General features: G+C 48.0%; 3 protein-coding genes across 3 annotated transcripts; 2 read left to right on the top strand and 1 right to left on the bottom strand.

The window, feature by feature from the left end:
• Positions 1 to 5729: 5729 nt before the first annotated feature.
• F4807DRAFT_428799 (N-terminal nucleophile aminohydrolase) lies at positions 5730 to 7122 on the bottom strand. Its single transcript, XM_047998283.1, has 2 exons — positions 6838 to 7122; positions 5730 to 6753 (listed from the first exon to the last, which is right to left on the bottom strand). Exons 1-2 carry the CDS (start codon positions 6939 to 6941, stop codon positions 6066 to 6068), a joined length of 792 nt encoding a protein of 263 aa, XP_047853592.1. The 5' UTR covers positions 6942 to 7122; the 3' UTR covers positions 5730 to 6065.
• A 144-nt stretch (positions 7123 to 7266) lies between these two features.
• Positions 7267 to 13754, top strand: F4807DRAFT_428796 (uncharacterized protein). Its single transcript, XM_047998282.1, has 7 exons — positions 7267 to 7587; positions 7653 to 9260; positions 9316 to 11015; positions 11063 to 11684; positions 11734 to 11940; positions 11992 to 12279; positions 12332 to 13754. The coding sequence occupies exons 1-7, from the start codon at positions 7399 to 7401 to the stop codon at positions 13520 to 13522; spliced, it is 5805 nt and encodes a 1934-aa protein (XP_047853591.1). The 5' UTR covers positions 7267 to 7398; the 3' UTR covers positions 13523 to 13754.
• Positions 13755 to 15954: 2200 nt separating this feature from the next.
• F4807DRAFT_109156 (nucleoside phosphatase family-domain-containing protein) lies at positions 15955 to 18600 on the top strand. Its single transcript, XM_047992737.1, has 2 exons — positions 15955 to 16160; positions 16237 to 18600. The coding sequence occupies exons 1-2, from the start codon at positions 16148 to 16150 to the stop codon at positions 18303 to 18305; spliced, it is 2082 nt and encodes a 693-aa protein (XP_047853590.1). The 5' UTR covers positions 15955 to 16147; the 3' UTR covers positions 18306 to 18600.
• Positions 18601 to 18614: the final 14 nt, after the last annotated feature.

Genomic DNA, 18614 nt, shown 5'->3' with positions numbered 1-18614 from the left:
ATCTAGGTCGACCGGTGCGGCTATCGTTAGGGCCGAACCAATCCTACGCAGAACCAAAGCCATCCCAGGGACCTTGAAGAACCTAAGCTGCTAGGTGCTAGGTAGGTAAGCAGGTGAGGTGATTGACCATAGCTACCATCACTACCAGTTGGCTCGAAGCGGAAGCGGAAGCGGAACGGTACACTAAGAATCTCGGACACTACTCGAGATGACTAAATTCACCTTGTACCCTACGCTGGTCCCTTCTAGATTTGGCGCCGGTTTTCCAATCGCCAATGTAGATTGTCCATCTGGCTTGTAAGATGGTTTCCTCTTGCGCGTCCAAGCACCGTAATGCACAATACCCCACGACGGAGGTACTTAGACTGCTGGAGGGGTTCCTCGTAAGCAGCCAAGCCAAAGCGAGTCCCGCTGCACTTACAGCGAAGCATTTCTACAATTAAATGAATGATACGTTGAGCAAGCCCCCTGGGGGTATAAAAAACAATTAAATAATTTAGGAAATATGACGTGTTTAACATGGATTTCCTAGGAGAAATTGACCCCGTTTATGGGGGCTACATATTAATTACGACGATTTGAGGGACTGCTGTCGGTTGGTTTGTCGTCGTAATGTCGTCGGTGGCCCATTTGCCCATTTGCCCATGTAGGCATGTATGGGTATGTATGCGGTTGCAGGTGTGTGCGCACATGTATTTAGCCCTTGCTGGTTTTTCCAAGGCGATTTTAGGCGGAGGGTGAAGATCTGTGAATCTGATCGGCACGCCTGGTTGCTTGGGATGATGAAATGGGAGTCCAGGGCTCGGCCTGAGCCGCAATCGACTTTTTGTCGGATTGTCGCAAATAGGATCGGGGAAATTGTAGATTGGTGTTTTCCCATCCGTTCCCCCCATCTCTTCCTTGTCGATGTGGAGATTGTTGATCCCTTGAACCCTGAGATTCTGGGATTTTTGGAGGGCCGATGATGTCGATGATGAAATGTCTCCAGCTTAGCCCTGATGAGTTTCGACAACTCTGCAACTCTGGCGTCGCATTAGACAAGCGATGCTGGTAATGAGGTCGTTGATCTCTTAGAAATAGCTTCTATTGGTGTCCAAAGGACGACTTTTACTGCTTATCCATTTCCATGATCGGTATTTTGCACATGCATTAGTTGAAGTACCCAGGGTACCCTGAGTACCCTGAGTACGTACACTTCCTGCAGTGCAATTGAGGATGTGCGATGCAATTGCCATGTAAAGGTATACGGATTTACAGATGTACGGAAGGTGCAAGTACAGGGAATGGTATTTTTAAAAGGGTACAGCCCGGAAATGTACACAACGTATCTGGGTCGGTCTATGCTTTAAATGCGGAGAAGGCGTCAGGCCACAAAGCCGAACGATGATCAGCGCCATTTCTGTCTGCTAGAATAGATATTATCTGCTATGGTATGTTGAAAGCAGGTACTGTACCGTACTCAATCTGTGGCTTCTGTGTAACATGATGTGCTAGATATGAGGATATACTACACATGGAGCTTTAAAGAGATCTTTATTTTCTGGTCTTTACAAATTTCAATTTATGGGGATAATATTTCACATTAGCAATATTCATATCTTTCATTAATCATCTACGCATATAATTAAGTCTTTCTCATGTACAATTCGGCTTTCGGTTCGACGAATCCATAAAGTCCTTCAAATAAACTCCGACCGTTTGCTTATTTGCCACTTCTTCCCCTAGGTATTTCGGTCCGCTAATCTGACCAGTTTTCCAGTTAGACATGTCTCCTCACCTGGCAGACCTGGTAAAAAGGTTCATCATCTCTTTACTTTACATGCCTCTGATCTACATGACCAGGCATCGTGTATCTTTAGTAACGAACATGTAAATCCCTTATGCATCATGCAGCATATGCATTATTACCAGCATTAGCTGGGCTGGCTGGTACCCAGTTAGGAATATGTCGAGGCACCTGCCACGTAAAAAACTGGATTGGGTTGGGTGTGTTTGTGAATTTCATCCGGCGGCGCCACAGCCGTGTCCATATGACCACCACCGTTATCGATGCCGCTCTTATTTACTAGTTTCATTTAGATATTCATTTATTGATGTTACCCTTTACCATTCTTGGGTTCCTACCTACCTAGGTTTGTGGATTGCAGGTTGTAACTAGTCATCTGGACCCTATCAACCTATCTGTAAATTGCAAGGGAGAACTTCCAAGGCAAGCACAAGGTTAATAGGCATCTATCGTACCTGTAATTGATGTGCTATAAGCTACCTACTAACTAAGTATAAATGTGGCTTTAGCAGAGGCTTTGCAGCGGAACCTTTGCTCCGGGCGGAGAATTGACCCATAATTCGTGGATAGTCTGTATTATGTGCAGTCGTAATCTTAGAACTCAACTTGACATAAGAAATCAAATATTGAAATCCGAACCATGCTGATTAGTTAATACCATGTGAAATCTCTAGATATGCGGAAGTAGAAAAGCGCTATACAATCTAGATGATTGGTATTATGTAGATGAGCCAGCAGGCCCAGATAAATCAGACACATGCATATGTACATCGACATACTAGGTACCTATAGTACCTACTAATACCTACTACGTAGGTACCGTTCAGTATCCATATATATGTCAAAGTTTCAGGGCAGTTACCTTGTTACACACCTTGGATATACGGTGCTAGTATCTATAGTTTCTGCCACTAAACTTGCCGAAGGAAGCTTGCATGTGATCCGTCCCGTGCAGGCCGGGATCAGCGATAGCGGTTTCCAGAACTAATATGCCGATAATTCCCTGCCCAACATTGGCGTTACACAACTCAGCCTCACTTTTCCGGTTCCGTATAACTGCCCTCTAATCCCTCTTCATTCACGGTTATTATGGATGACTCTGGACCTTTTCGAATGATCGACCTTGCCACCACGTTATGCAGTCTAGACTCTACCGACACCGACAATTCTCTAACGAGCAACCGACTTTTTAGTCTGACAACCCGCCTACTTCGTTCTTCCCGATTACTTGATATTGCAGCAAAATACGAGCTCAACATGACCTTTTCGGGAAATGATCAACGCCGAATAGTCTTCTGATACCCAGATAACCTCTTTAGGACTCTAGGAGCTTCAAATGATTTTCAACACTTCCACCAAAAAAACCAGCTGTATTCGTAAGTCTGCTTTGATAGGCATGGAGCCCGCTCCGGAGGCCTCTGGATTTTCTATCCTTCTTTGCTGTACCTGGCAGCCTAGCTAAAGTAGCTCATATTAGCGCTCCGACATCAACCACGACCAATCTCTGCTTCGTGGAACTGGCAGACTGGTAAACACAACTACTATCCCTTGCCTTTAAGATTCCTTGTGCTTGCACGACAAGCGTTAACGCATATTAGGACCTAACGGCCGGTACGTCCTCTTGCCTCCCTGCATTCTGCCCTTTACATGGTACACTTGTATAGCGTACAGAGCGCTTATTTCTCGAACACAATTCTCCAACAATTAAGTACTTGGGACTAGCACCAATAACTGAAGGAAACATAATGTGAACTTCGACTCTTGCTGCTATTGTGGCGTTTCTGCCCAAATTGCCACAAACTGTTGTTTTATCTGTTTTCTGCCTAGGGCTACTTAAAATTACGCGTTATCATTCTCTTGCCAATTTCTCCGGATCTGTCTCTCCTGCTTCCTAAATCCATACGGTAGCTCTGATATTTTCTTCCTTTTGTCGGCATGCTTCCCCACATTCCTAGCCCAAGCTCCAAGAGCTGTCTTGAGTTAATTGGACGGTTCTAACTCACTCTGGAAGGCAGCTCGAGCCACAGAAGTTAGGAAATAACCACGTGGGAGAACTAGCCGTGATTGGTATATAAGTCGTGGGGGAGGCTCAACCGAATCACACTTGTGATGCGCACTAAGAAAAGCGCCTCAACTATGAACTGACGTGGAATTGACAGCTCGTGAGGTTACGTTCAGCGACATTTCCATTCATCTGGATACAGCTAGCTCTGATGCTTTTCTAACCTACTAACCCGGCCCTCTTTGAATCCCCTTATCGAGTAAAGCTTATAGCCCAGTAGGGCCAGACTGCATGATCGGCCGCATCATCCTGTGGCGACCCGACAGTTAACTGGCTTGTCAACTTGTCGCAGCTAAAGACGGAACTACATCGAGATGTCAGTAGTGCTAATTAAAATCGAACCTAAGCTCATCGTTAGGTGGTACCCACACAGGTGCTAGAACGATCATTGGCGACATATATACTCCGTTAAGGCTGGCCAATGACATGGCATAGATAGACTGTTTGCTATAGCTCTACTAGGATCTTATTAAGCTATCCAATCATGCCTATCGATTCGCCCTCGGGCCTCGCACCGAAATTTCTCTAAGTAGGGTATAATGAGATCTTCTAAGTAGGTAGGGCCGAAAGGGCAGCCTCATACATTCATACTAGAGAAAAAAAGGGGTATTGACCCGCTGGTATTCGAAGAGTTTGCGCGTCTCAAACCGCCGGCATTTTCTGAATCCCTATTTGCCACTTTAAACCGTCGGTACCGTCTTGTTGGGTCAAACACGCTCCCTTATGCGAACACGCGACATACCCCTGGACTTGGAGCAGATTGGAGTTATGTTTCCGTCTCCAACCCGGCTGTGCGCGTTGAACCGGAGCGTTCCGTAGCGACATAAGGTGAGTCGGTAGATACTGGCAAGATTTAGGAACTTTACACGGGAAGCCTTCGGAGCCGGTTGAATCACGAGTGTAGTCGTGTGTTGTTGTTTTTAGACGGGTAGTGGCATGATTATCCGGAAACTCGGGGGTGGTCACTGGTCAGGTCAGCTGACACGAACGAGAGCCCCGTCCGCCAATCACCTCCAACGGGAGTCGCCGGCTACCTACCACATACCAAGGCCGAAAAGTAACGAAAGCACCACCGAGACCGCGACGACGGTTCTGGCCCTTAGAAATCACGCGGCGGATGATTCAGAAATCAGTTCATGGCCTGTTTTTAGTATTATGCAAAATCGGAGTTTTAGTCCGAGGGATCCTTCGTGTATGTTGACCGCGGTTTCTGTCGCCGGCTTCGCTGCTGGACATCCTGGACCAACTCGGTTGTTGGGGACGAATCTTTGAATTGTTGAGAACATTTCGGGTCGATTAACACCGAATTTATTACACCTACTGTTATATTACTTGCTTACATAATTATAGGAGGTCAAGATACCCTAGGATGGAAATTTGAATTGGCGCAATGGCTCACATGGCTCTTGAACGAGAGGCTGCCAGCCAGAACGGCGTGCGCAATGAAGCCCGGAATGCAGATCTCGGAATATTGTCATGAAGTGGGCGCGGTGCGGCCCCTGCACCGGAGCGACAGACGTCTACCGACTCAATGGCGGTAAAATGGGCTACGGAGTTAGATAGACGAGAACACGGGGATCGACTAAGCGAGAAATCAAGAAATGATAGGCGAAAGGCCCGGAAAATGCGCAAGCGTCGCTCGCTTATGTTCCAATAACCTTGGAAACATTACGTTAGGAGATCCCAAATAGGGTGGAAAGTGCATACTGTACGGTTAAAAACAAGTTTAATCCCCTGTCCTGTACGAATACGGGGTTCGTGCTCAAAAACCGAGCCTCGTGCTTGAGGTGAACGATCATCAGTATCTCAGGTACGAATAATACGTGGTCACGAAGTGTAGCTCTGAGAGGGGCAAATCACTTTACCAAGCCGTGAGCGATATTTTGGAGATAAGCCGAGGTCAATAATACTTGACCTGGATTCAAGTGTCTTGCTGACCTTGACCCTAAAGGATCTATCTATCAATAGAGTCGTATGTACCAACCCCCGGGTTGCAGAAACCGGGGGAGCACCGGATTATCTATGGCAACGCATGAGCAGGTGAAGCATTGGATGCTCGAGTGGCTTTTCCAAGTTCCGTAGAAATTAGCCATTTGCTGAAATAGAGCAGGCTTAACCTCAAGCATCGATGATCAATCATGATTTATTTAGACCCCAGGAACTCCGTTGCCTATGATATGGTACACAGCCGCCTGAACCGGAGCAGTGGTTACTCCTTTAGTCCTTCTTCAACGGGAGAATCTTCTCCTCAATGCCATCCTTGGTAATGACCATCATCTGCAGAGCGTCACCGACTTCGATATGTCGTTCGACCGCGGAGTCGAACGCATCCTTGACTAGGATCTCCACCTCGTTCCTCGGCAGCGGCACGCGCTCCCGCTCCTGCAGCTCGTGGCCGACGCCGCTTCCGGGGATGTACTGGTTCTTGAAGTTGACCTGGTTGTCGAGGAAGGGCATGATCAAGCTTCCGGCGGCGCCGCCGGCGCGGCACTGCTCGCGCTCGTAGCTGCCGACGGGGTCGTAGCTGTAGACGGCGCCCTTGCCCTCCTCGTCGAGGCCGCCGAGGATGGCGTAGACGTAATAGGGAAAGAAGCGCTTCTGGTACATGATGGTGGACAGGCGCTTGGCGCAGGCGTTGACGGACATGGGCTTGCCGTGGCGGTAGCGGTACATCTTGCAGATGGCGTCGAGGCGCTCCTTGAGGGCCTCGCCGTCGGCGGCGAAGCCGACCACCGAGAGCAGGATGTTGGCGTCGTCCTGCGACGAGTTCGACCCGCCGATCTTGAACACCTTGGGCGAGTGCCGCGTGTTGATGCTGTAGCCCGACGTCAGACGGGTGTCGCCCGCCATGATGGCGAAGTCGGCGCCGGCGATGGCGAGCGTGGAGCCGCCGTTGTCGGTGTATCTGCCCGGCGTTGGAACGTTAGAATACCCCAAGTTTTCGCGGGTGTGGGGGTTGGAGCTGCTAGAGTATTTGGTATGGGCTTACGGGTTGAAACGATGTTCTCGTAGGCCATCTACGGCATCTTTAGGAACTTCGGCGAAGGAGTAGTTGGGTCCGTTGAGGACGGGGTTTTGGCTGAACATGGCCATCTTGCTCGAATTAAAGCCGTATTATTCAGACGTTTTGGTATATGTATCAACGTTGTATCTGTCGGGCTAATTAGACGTAGAGGTAGTCGATACGATGGGTTGGGTTGATGGAAGGTGGGTTAAAGTGGGAAGCTTTGATGATGATGAGGTTTCCCAAGGTTCCAATCCACGCGCGTCGAGCTTGCAGCCTTGTTGGCTCGGGCTTGCACCTGCACTTGACAGGGGTAGCTTTTGATGACTAAGAAATGGTGCTACCTTGAGGTCCCACTTTATTTTGAATGGGAATCCACCATCTGCATCGTCACCAATTTAAATCCATCCGACTCTTTGCGACAACATCCCCCTTTTATAGTAGACGTTGTTATTATCATAAACAATTTGTCTATTTGAAAGCCTCTACTGTCAAGGTTGGGATGATTGGTGCTATTAATCTGCAGGAACAATAACCAGCCTGAAAATGGCACGCAACGTACGCCAACAGGCGCTGCAGAAGATCGCCATACTCTCAGCCACCAGTTCGACGACCGCCTTTGATAGATCTGACCTCGATCGACTATGTAGAGCTACGAATATTCGCGGGAAGGGAAAGGAAGCCGCCAATGGCTCGGCCAATGGATATACTTCGTCTTTGGCTCGTGTTCCTATGGTAAAGTCATAACTTAAGGCTGATAATAGAGTGACCAGAGTCAAAATAGCTAACTAGAGTCCAAGACTATACGTGAATTTGAAGTTCTCATCTCCCTCTGTAAAGCTGCGCCGATGGTCCAGAGCAGTTCCAGTGCCCAGAAGCTCGTCAACCAATTAATACCTTACATCCTCGATGCGCATGCCCAGACCTTCCTCCCTTCGCCTGCCTTCAACAAGATCGAACCGTCACCCATCGAGGCATTGACTGCCAATGTAACCGGTGCCCTTCTCTCGCTGGGGAATAAATATGATGATCTACACGAGACGGTGTCTGACAACATCTGGGCCCTCCTGGCCGCGATGCGTGTAGCCATACAGGCCACAGTTCCTCCTAAGTTCGACGATACTGCCCAACCAAACCTAGAGGATGCCATTCGTGTTGCAACTATAGCCATCTCTCTCTTAGGTTTCTTAGATGCCGCTTCTGCTCAGGCTAACTTTTGGAGGACCGGTGGAAGACTAGCTCTCATCCAGAGGGTTAATAACATGCTCACTGAACCCTTTCTAACCGCCGTGGATGGTGCATTTTCTACGATTCGAAATGCTCATGCGTCGGATCGTAATGCTAAGGACTGGAAGAGATGTCTTCGACATTATTCTCACCAGGGACGGCCTTTAGGGCCTATGCTATTACAAAGAAGCTTCATGTGGCTCTTGGTTTCTGCAACTTCTCTCCTAATCGCGGATGTCAAGCTTCTCAGGTCTTCTCACATCCTTGACTTGCTAATGACAAAGAATAGCCTGCTGAAGCTGAATTCTCCAAGTCCCGATGCTGATTTTCAGTCGATTGAGCTGTATAGCAGTATTGCCCAGGAAGTGATGGAACGCCTCGAAGCTAGTGCTGACTTCATCGAGCTCGGCTCGTCTTCGCAGCAGAGATTAGCCTACTCTGTTAAGGCCTCTACGATTATTAGCTACCTTAACTGTACGGTGCTTAATGAAGATGCCGCGGACCCGGAATTTCTCATGACTTGGCTTCAGGAATGTTTGGATAACTCGATCCAAATGGCAGACGAGACATTGGCGTCGACTGTCCTTCGTTCAATGGCTATCGTTTCTAAAATTTCGCCAAGCTTTGCTCCTACTGTAATTCGACTTCTTCCCCGATTCCTTGTACAGACTTCACTATCTAGCAATATTGTCGCTACTGCGTCAAGATGCCTGGCTTTTGCTTTGCATTTGCTTTCCCAGGATTCTGTCATTACTACGTTATATACACTTGGAAATGTGCTAAGCCCGGATGGCGATCAGAATGTCCAAAATGGACCGGCTGATTTCGGGCCCGGTGCTGCTGGGCTATCAAATGTCTACCCGGCAGGACATTCTACAGGTAGTGACTTGTCACTCCAGATTCGAGGGGAAGAAGACACTTCAGTTGTGTATGGGAATATTGTGCAGGCGATATGCAGCATTGCAGATTTGTGTAATGATGAGAAAATCACGGCACTTGCGCAAGCGATGCTGCTACAGAAATTGACGAAGGTCAACCTGCAGGTCGACAGCCACATCATTACCGGAGCCAGCGTCCTCTCTCTAAACGGAGGGCAGTTAGAATTCAGGTCACTTCTCAGATTGTATTCGAGACTGTGTCACAACGCGACTGCTGACGATAATGCGTTGATTCTCGATGCTGTAAGACTTCCCCTCAAATCTCTAATCGATGAATATTTCTAACGTATCTACACAGGTTAGGAAGGCTCGAAATCACATATCAGCAAATGTGAAGCGTGATTCTCCGCTATTTGAAATATATTGGGATCACATATTAGAAGAGTTGATCTCGAAGGGTGATGTACATCAGTCTCAGCACATGAAGGAGTCTGATTTTGAGTTCGCTGCGCGCGAGATTGCTGAGCTCCTTCAACCTGTTGCAATTTTGATGTCGACACATGATTTTGTTACAGAGCTACCTGGCCAAGATGATGATAAACACTCTCTGATTCGAGATGCTTGGTTCAACATTGTAGTACATGGCTTCACACCTTTGACTGAGAGGGGCCAGAAGTATATCAATGAGCTACGGATCATGGCTATTCACTCCCCGCCACTAGTAGCCGAGCAGAGAGGGGAACAGGTCGAAAGTGATATCGAGCTAAATACTGTTCTTCGCCGAGCCAATACCTCAGAACGGGAATCGAGGCAGAAGAAGCTGCTTACGGAGCTTGTCCCGTCAAAAGTTTCCGATATTAGAAGTTTAAGCTACAGGAAAGTCATGTTCCTGCATGCTGCGTATCTGGTTGAAAGTCTCCGCGCTGATTCCGGCGACTGCACCAAGACCCTATTTTACTATCTAGAACCGAGCATGCGCAAGGAAGATGTACGAGGTGTTATGGAGGGCATCACCACTGCGGTCTTGGACAAGTATTTGTCTAAGACTCTAGAAGCAAAGCTACCGACTTTCTCAGCCCACTATGCAGCCTCACAGCTTGCAACGATTTTCTGTGGGTGTTGCCATCGTATTCAACGCGTTCAACAAGCTGCGTTCTATTGCGCCGACAAATTTGTTCGAGAGACCCCTTCGTCTCTTTGTCAGAAGTCATCGCTGTTTGCGCTTCTTGAGCTGTTGTCTCTTATGTGGATAAGCTGTCTTGAAGCCGAAACGGAGATGTATGATCCACGATCAATCTTTACGTCTCGCCTAGGAAATGTTACAGTGGAACTTTCTGACGACTATCTGTTTCGAAAGACCACTCTGAACAACTTATACACGAGAGCTAAATCTTGGGTCTCGTTGGCAATCAATCTAGCGCATTCTGACGTTAAGGGTTTGCTCCAGACATATCTCTCTGAATTTGAAGACGAAGGGGCGTATGGACACATGTCACTTGGTCGATCATTCGCAGTGGAAATGGGTTCATCGATTCCTGCTACGGATCAGAGATTGACCTCTCTAGATCCCGTTGGTCAAACCGTCATCAACACGGCATCTCATTTTATTGCTCAATACACAACACGCCAGGAATACAGATATGGTGAGACGTTACCTAGCCATGGTAAGGATCTCGTAAATATCATGCCGATGATGCGACGAGACTCATTCATCAAAGCTGCACCAACCGACCGCGCCGACGCTGTCACGGCATTGGCTCATGTAGAGTCCCGGGTTACCGGCAAGAAGACGACTCCTCTCCACGATGTGAGAGATATTCTTCGACGCGCTGCAGCTCTGTTGTGTCGTAGTGGGAGAGATGAGAGCTCCATCACTCATTACCTTGTTAGCATCCCCTTCAGGATATTTACCAAAGAGTCCATTAATTTTGGGGTCTCTCTTTGGTTGGGTGTCATAAATGAGAACCCTAGGATGGAGTCCCGAATTCTTGCTGAGATCGCCCAGCAATGGGAGATCGTCATCCATAGGAAACTTGGGCTGTTCAACCCTGCGCTAATGTAAGATGGTCTCTTAAAGCGTGTTACTTCGATGCTAATATGACTAGGCACCCGGATCCCTTCTTCCTAAAAGAAGAATTCGCTCCTAGCGATAACGAGGGCCTTACGAGGCGTCGACAACAGGTACATAACCTATTAGCTCCACACACTCGCCTCATCCAGTTTTTTAGCAGTCACTTCAACGCTACACGACTAGGTAGCCCGGATACACATAGAATATTCCTCCGTATGCTCGATGTGACGCTTGATGCCATGAAGAAATCGGTCTCCCATCCTATGGCCAGAGAACTTCGCTTGCGAATTGTTCTGTTCAGCTTAAGAGTGTTGAAAATGACTAATTCAGTCCGTCCGGCGACTCAATGGCGACTTAAAGACAAGATCCTGTCTGCAGGACTGGGTTGGTTTAGTTTTGCACCAAAATGGTCTTTTGGCAGCAATCTCCTTCAGCTGAAGACTGAAGTCCGGCTTATTATGGATGTTATGAATGCCCTCAAGATAGTCTCTTCCATTGCGTCTCAGACCGTTGGCAACTTCAAATCGCTAGCTCAAAAGGAGACGCTATTTCAAACATTGCTAGAGAGCGAACAGATTAGGTTGAACGTTTGGGTTCATCCGCTTAATGATGGACATAGACAGCATACGTTGGCCCATAACAAGACAGCACTAGAAGTGAGTTTACTTTCCCCCTATTTAATGTAAACTTTGTGCTAATTTGAAGACTACTCTGAAACCACTCGTTCGGGTGGCTTGGGCTGAAGATCCTTCTTTAGCAATAGAGCTGGTCAACAGATTCTCCATCCCAGCTGTACATAACGAGGTCCGTTGGCTGTTGTTGAATTTCCCAGCCAAGGCTATCTCCGATCCCGAAGCTCTCCCAATCCTATTGGGAGGCGAACTACCGCCTGACGTTCGGTTCCAGCTAAAGGTGCCATAATCCTCCATTCTGCTTTGTCTGATATATCGCTAATAAACACAGTACTTACTCTTCTGGGCTCCGGTCAACCCCGTGACGGCTGTCACGTATTTCTTGCCGGCCTATCGGAACCACCCGTTCCTCATCCAATACGCCATGAGAGCATTAGAGTCTCACTCGGTCGACGTGACATTCTTCTATGTGCCGCAAATAGTGCAAGGTCTTCGATTTGATGCTCTCGGATACGTGGAGCGTTACATCATTGAGACCGCGCAGTTCTCTCAGTTATTCGCCCACCAGATCATCTGGAACATGAAGGCGAATTCCTACAAGGACGATGACGCAACAATTGTAAGTAGTGCCCTTTTTGAGCACGATGGCCCTTTTACTAATATATCCATAGCCGGACGCTATCAAGCCTGCCCTCGACAAGGTGATGGAGAAAATGGTCGGCAGCTTTTCCGACGAAGACAAGAATTTCTATGAAAGAGAGTTCGCATTCTTCGACGAGGTCACTAGCATTTCTGGTAAACTCAAGCCTCTAATCAAGCGTGACAAGCCCGAGAAGAAGCAAAAGATCGAAGAGGAACTTAGGAAGATCAAAGTCGATGTTGGCGTCTACCTACCTAGCAACCCCGATGGTGTTGTTATCGGCATTGATCGTAAGTCAGGGAAGCCTCTCCAGTCACATGCGAAGGCGCCCTACATGGCTACGTTCCGTATCAAAAAGTCGAAGGGTGGCGTGGAAGAAACGGAAGAAGTTTCGCAAGAGCTAAGCAATGGCGAGTCAGCGGAGGAAAATACGATCGAGGTCTGGCAGAGCGCCATCTTCAAGGTTGGTGATGACTGTCGACAAGATGTGTTGGCCTTACAGATGATTGCCGCGTTCCGCGGTATCTTCCATAGCGTCGGGCTCGACGTCTATGTGTTCCCATACCGCGTGACTGCCACGGCTCCCGGCTGCGGTGTGATCGATGTGTTACCTAACTCCATCTCCCGAGACATGCTTGGTCGTGAGGCAGTGAACGGGCTGTACGACTACTTCATCAGTAAATACGGCAACGAGGACTCGCTCCGGTTCCAGCACGCGCGCAACAACTTCGTGAAGAGCATGGCGGCGTACAGTATCATCTCGTTCCTGCTACAGTTCAAGGACCGACATAACGGCAACATCATGATCGACGACCAGGGTCACATCTTGCACATCGACTTCGGGTTCTGCTTCGACATCGCGCCCGGAGGCGTTCGGTTCGAGCGCGCGCCCTTTAAGCTCACGGGGGAGATGCTAGCTGTCATGGGCGGAAGCACAGACAACCAGGCCTTCAAGTGGTTCGAAGAGCTGTGCGTCAAGTCGTTCCTCGCGTGCCGCCCACACGCGGAGAAGCTGAGCCAGATCGTGCTCTTGATGATGGAGAGCGGACTTCCGTGCTTCAAGCCCGAGAGCGTGAAATTCTTCAAGGAGAGGTTCGTGCTCGAACGCACCGAACGCGAAGCTGCTGATTTCGTGAGGGATCTGGTGAGGAAGAGCGCGGGAAGCTATAGTACCATGGTGTACGACCAGTTCCAGCTCATGACCAATGGCATTCCCTACTAGGTTGCTTGGCCTTACTAGGTTTACTATAATAAAGGTGGATGTTCGAGATGCTGTGAGTTTGTGGGGGCGACGAGCTCGTTTGCCTGGTTCGGTTCACTTTAGTTCAATTCAAATCAGTTTTAGAGTTAGATGAGACGTAATTGTAGCTAGCTAGTAATAATACCAGAGGGAGCTCTGATGTGGTGTTTTGGTGTCGTGAGATAGGTGTATATTATGTAACGAATATCGCCTACCTACTTTCTTCTGCTCCCACGATATATTCATATCGGTAAACTTGAGCATATCCCTCTACTATCTACCTATTCTAGAGGGAATATTCAAGCAAAGACGGAGTAATTGCTCAGCAGTTGCCACCGATAACTGCATACACAGTACCCCAGGTTCATCGAATGTTTGCCAGAGATAGGCTTGTCTAGATTTGCTTAACTAAAGGCCGGTTGACGAAGTAACTTTGCTTATAAAGAGGCCTAGAACTCTAAGCATTAAGAAATTCTACAACCGTTACAAAACACGGTGTAACTGCAACGAGATTACACTTGTATATTGCTACCCTAAATCCTCTTAATAAGTAACTTGAATAGCCTTATCTGTTATATATGGGACTAGATGCGTCGAAAGTTGCAGTACAGCACGATATGGGGAATCGTGGGATTTAAGAGAACTACGGCTAAGCTTCTCTTAGGTTACATGCGTATTGATCAACGCCTGAATGGATCAATTCGTCGATACTCGACGCTATTCACCGCATTTACAAACATCGATCTTCGCTTGGATTGGAAGCTCATAGTCGTAGTTTCGATAGACTTTTTAAGTAGCCTTATCTCTGCTACGATCACCAAACAAGGGTTAGGCAGTCGGGTCCATTGATCGACTAAAAAAGATCATATGAACGTTGCAGCAAAGCGAATCAGCCGCGATGCATGGGAGTTTACGCCCGTCGGTAGCGTGCCAAGTTGTGGGCTTTTTTATCTGAGACGGAACTGACGGAGCTCGATGAGATAGCCAGGCGATTGTCGATGATTGCCCGGATACGCGTGACAGCGGCATTAAAGGCAGGTATCCAGAAGATCATTACCGCGACCAGCAGGAGCCGATCCGGAGCTCGGTCAGTTTCGCATCATGGGCGAAGAGGTGGGATGAAGATGATATGATGAAAAATGACGAATGGCTGCGTATGTTAAATGCTGCTTTCTATTCTACCCAGTCTCGCGGAGTTTCAAGCTTCCCTTGTTCCCCAGATAGATTGTGGAATTGGTATCCTCGCTTTGGAGAAACAAATAGGGAGAATGCCATTCAGCCCATTCAAGCCCATGGCTTGTTAGAGAGACATTTGGTAACATGGTGTCCCACCGGGGATTGGCTGCTGATTTCGATGCATTAAACAAAAATTACGTAGGGCGGGCCGCCCCCCTTTTTCACTTTCACGAGCCTAGCACTGGACAGGTACTTGCTAAGTACCAAAAGAGTATCTCGCGAACTTGTACATCAGGTCCCACTATTCGGACCGGCTCTTGGCTGCGAACATCTCTTAGCATCGGAATTCTACATGTTTCGAGAACTCGCGCGGTTCGTATTCAAGGTTGAGTGGACATGGTTTATGTCATGATCGCTCAATCCTGTTGTTCATACGAACATGGTAAAATATCGTCTAGTAGTGATTATATACGTGCAATGTACGTACGTATGAATATCGTTGGAAAGTGTCAACAGAAATTCAATTAGTAGCGTTGCTATGCCAATGCATATTTATGTGTACCTGTATTGGTGTATGCACGTATGCGTGCTTAAACTAATACATGCATGCATCGTGATACCGTTGAAATGATAAGGTTGAGACCGGCTCCTCTTCATTTCCTTTAGCACGTGTTGGAATTTTGGTTAGATCAGATTGGATTGCTGGTTAAGTGCGTATCTATGTGAGTAAGGGATACTTAAAAGTACTTTAAAGCTACGCTAGGTCCCGGTAGCGTTGATTACGAACGATAACTGGTGGATTCTATTGGCCATTGATGCTTGTTGCCCCACATCGTCCCATGCCAAAAAAAGAAATCGAACCAGCATCCAGCTTCAACCCACGTCTTCGCCTCCGTTTCTAGTTTTCTTAGGCTCACTGGCTCCTTAAGTCCAGAGACACTTGCACAATCTGTCTTGAGTAGATCTCCCGTCATCCAAATAACCCACCATCTACCAACGGTGCCTTTCGTTCTAGACAACAACAGACTTTCGACAACCTATTGAAGTCCTATCTGACCCGTCTGGTGATCATTTGATTATCTGACATAACTCTCGCTCGTTATCCGCAACTGTTTTCCTATTATTCTCTTCCTTCGCTCTTACATAATAACCTGTAAACCTATTTATACTTTGCCTGTCGAGGAATTCAGACGCGTAATCGAAACAAAGCTTGAAACCATCCCGTCATCGCACCTCGCACCACCTTCGCATTCTTGCTTTAACCTTCTTTCGTCACTGTCGTCATCATCGTCACTTACGTATTGGGCCATATCGAAGTCATGCTGCGATATTAATGTCCATCGATCTGCAACCAGCATAACATCGCATCAATTGCGCCGCTTTCCCGTTTCGTTTTAACCTGGCCTTGCAACTTGCCAACCCTCTATCGCTATGGGGAAGAAATGTAAGTATACTACCAGCAACTAGCAACTATCGACAATCGACTTTACCGCCTTATAACTAATATCGCTGCGAATTAGGGCGATGGGGTGTCATATTAGATGCCGGTTCCTCGGGAACGCGTCTACACATTTATCGTTGGCTAGATTCCGCGAAAGCAGTTAAAGACGCAACATATGCGGAATTACATAGCTTACCGAATATTATCACCAAGGACAAATGGACGAAAAAGATACGACCGGGCATTTCGACTTTCGGCGAGCATCCGGAAGACGTTGGACCCGATCATCTGCAGGAGTTGGTAGAACGAGCACTCGATGTCATACCCGACGACAAACATGCCGATACCCCCATATTCCTTATGGCCACCGCCGGTATGCGGTTATTGCCGCCTACCCAGCAACGAGCAGTCATAACGGAAACATGCTCATACTTTCGCGCAAACACGAAGTTCTTCCTTCCCGATTGCGATACGCATATCCAGGTTATTCCAGGCGAGACGGAAGGCTTGTACGGATGGATAGCTGCCAATTATCTCCTGGGAGGCTTCGACGATCCAGAAGGACATGCTCATGGTAAGAATCACCATACATACGGATTTCTGGATATGGGCGGTGCTTCAGCGCAAATCGCATTCGCACCAAACGCCACCGTTGCCGAAGAACACGGCAACGATTTGAAATTATTGCGAATGCGGAGTTTGAACGGCGCGCCAAAGGAATACAAGGTTTTTACCTCGACGTGGCTTGGGTTTGGTGTCAATCAAGCTCGGCAACGTTATGTCAAAGCTCTGATCGATGAGTTCTTAATCAACGGTGAGCATGAGGTACCCGATCCTTGCCTACCGAGGGGTTTGCGAACAAACGAGAAAGGCGAGACTATTAGGGGAAGTTCGAACGAACTGGAGCTAGTTGGCACAGGGGAGTTCGACGAATGCTTGAGACGGACAAGGCCTCTATTAGGCAAAGACGTGGCGTGCGAAGATAAGCCCTGCTTATTCAACGGCCAGCACGTCCCTCCAATCGATTTCGACGTGAATCACTTTGTGGGAGTGTCCGAGTACTGGCATACGACCCACGGTGTGTTCGCGAATAAAAATGATGACACCGCGTACGACTTTAACACATACCAGAAGAAGGTAGTAGAGTTTTGCAGCCAACACTGGGCAGAGATCGAGTCAAATGTTGAGGCGCGAAAGAAGGACCACGGGAAAGAAGCCCAGGAGGCCTGTTTTAAGGCATCCTGGCTAATCAGTGTGCTACACGAAGGCATCGGCATACCGAGGTACGGCATAGAAAATGCGCCAACCCCAGGAATCAACGTCACGAAGGGAATTGGAGAGGCCGCTAAGGAAAAGGGGTTCCTCAACCCGTTCCAGGCTGCTGACGAGGTTAACAACATCGAGATTAGCTGGACACTTGGGAAGATGGTACTCTACGCGGCCGGCCAAATTCCTCCTAAAGACAACTACCTTCTTCCCGTTGGATTCGGAAGCAACGTGAAGGGCATCCCTGCAGACTTCCAATACGCTGGGTCCAGTTACAATACGACATCAGCAATCGACGAAGAGGATGATTGGAGTGATACTGCTGAGGATCTTATAGATCATGCGAAATCGAAATCAACATCCGGATTCTTTTTCTTCGTCTTGATTTTCTTATTTCTTGCTTTCATGTTACGGAAGAGAGACCGGCGGATGCGGCTATACGGTAAAGTCAACAAAGTACTACGCCGGCGCCGACGCCCGAGCAGTCCACGGAAGGTCGGTTTCGGACTATCGACCATTACACATAAACTATTCGGCCGCGGATCGTATAACTATGAAAGGGTATTAGAAGAAGGCGATCTCGATCAATTCGAACTAGGCGATGCTTCGTCAGATGAGGGTGATCATTCTGATAGCAGCGCAGGAGCATCAAGGGTCGGTCGATCGTCTGGCCTAGCTACACCCAAGCTAAACATGGGTTCTTTCGATGATCTGAAGAAGCATGCTCAGCCGGGAAACGCTCTTGATCGAAGCGGATTAGTAGTCCGAACAGAAAGTCGCGAAAGGCTTTTCCCACAAATGCTCAACGCCGGCCGGAGGAGTCGAGCAGCGAGTCCTACGAGACTAAAGAGTCCTTTAATGAGCCCCCTAACGGAGGATTAATAAACACTTGTATTCTATTCTTATACCAAATGAGCGACAACCTCATTGCTCAGGCGGCGCACTACTTGTAGGGCTACGGGTTCGGAGTTACCAGGACAGGGGCATATGAGGCAACGGAGTTTAGGCGGCATGGGATTGTTGCTTCTTGTTATTCACGGGACGAACCTTGACGAAGTCAGCTTGGAGCAAAAGCATCTTGAATTTATTGATGGGAGACGTCGTCTCTTCGAGGGGTTAGCTGTCAAGGCTATTTGAACACATCACTTTGACCATACATGGTCTGAATATATGAAATCAGCTGAACCCCAT

Source organism: Annulohypoxylon truncatum (genome assembly GCF_022578515.1).
Source record: "Annulohypoxylon truncatum strain CBS 140777 unplaced genomic scaffold F4807scaffold_19, whole genome shotgun sequence".
Taxonomy (NCBI): Eukaryota; Fungi; Ascomycota; class Sordariomycetes; order Xylariales; family Hypoxylaceae; genus Annulohypoxylon; species Annulohypoxylon truncatum.
The sequence above is the reverse complement of the archived record's forward strand: the minus strand, read 5'-3'. Positions and strand labels throughout refer to the sequence as shown.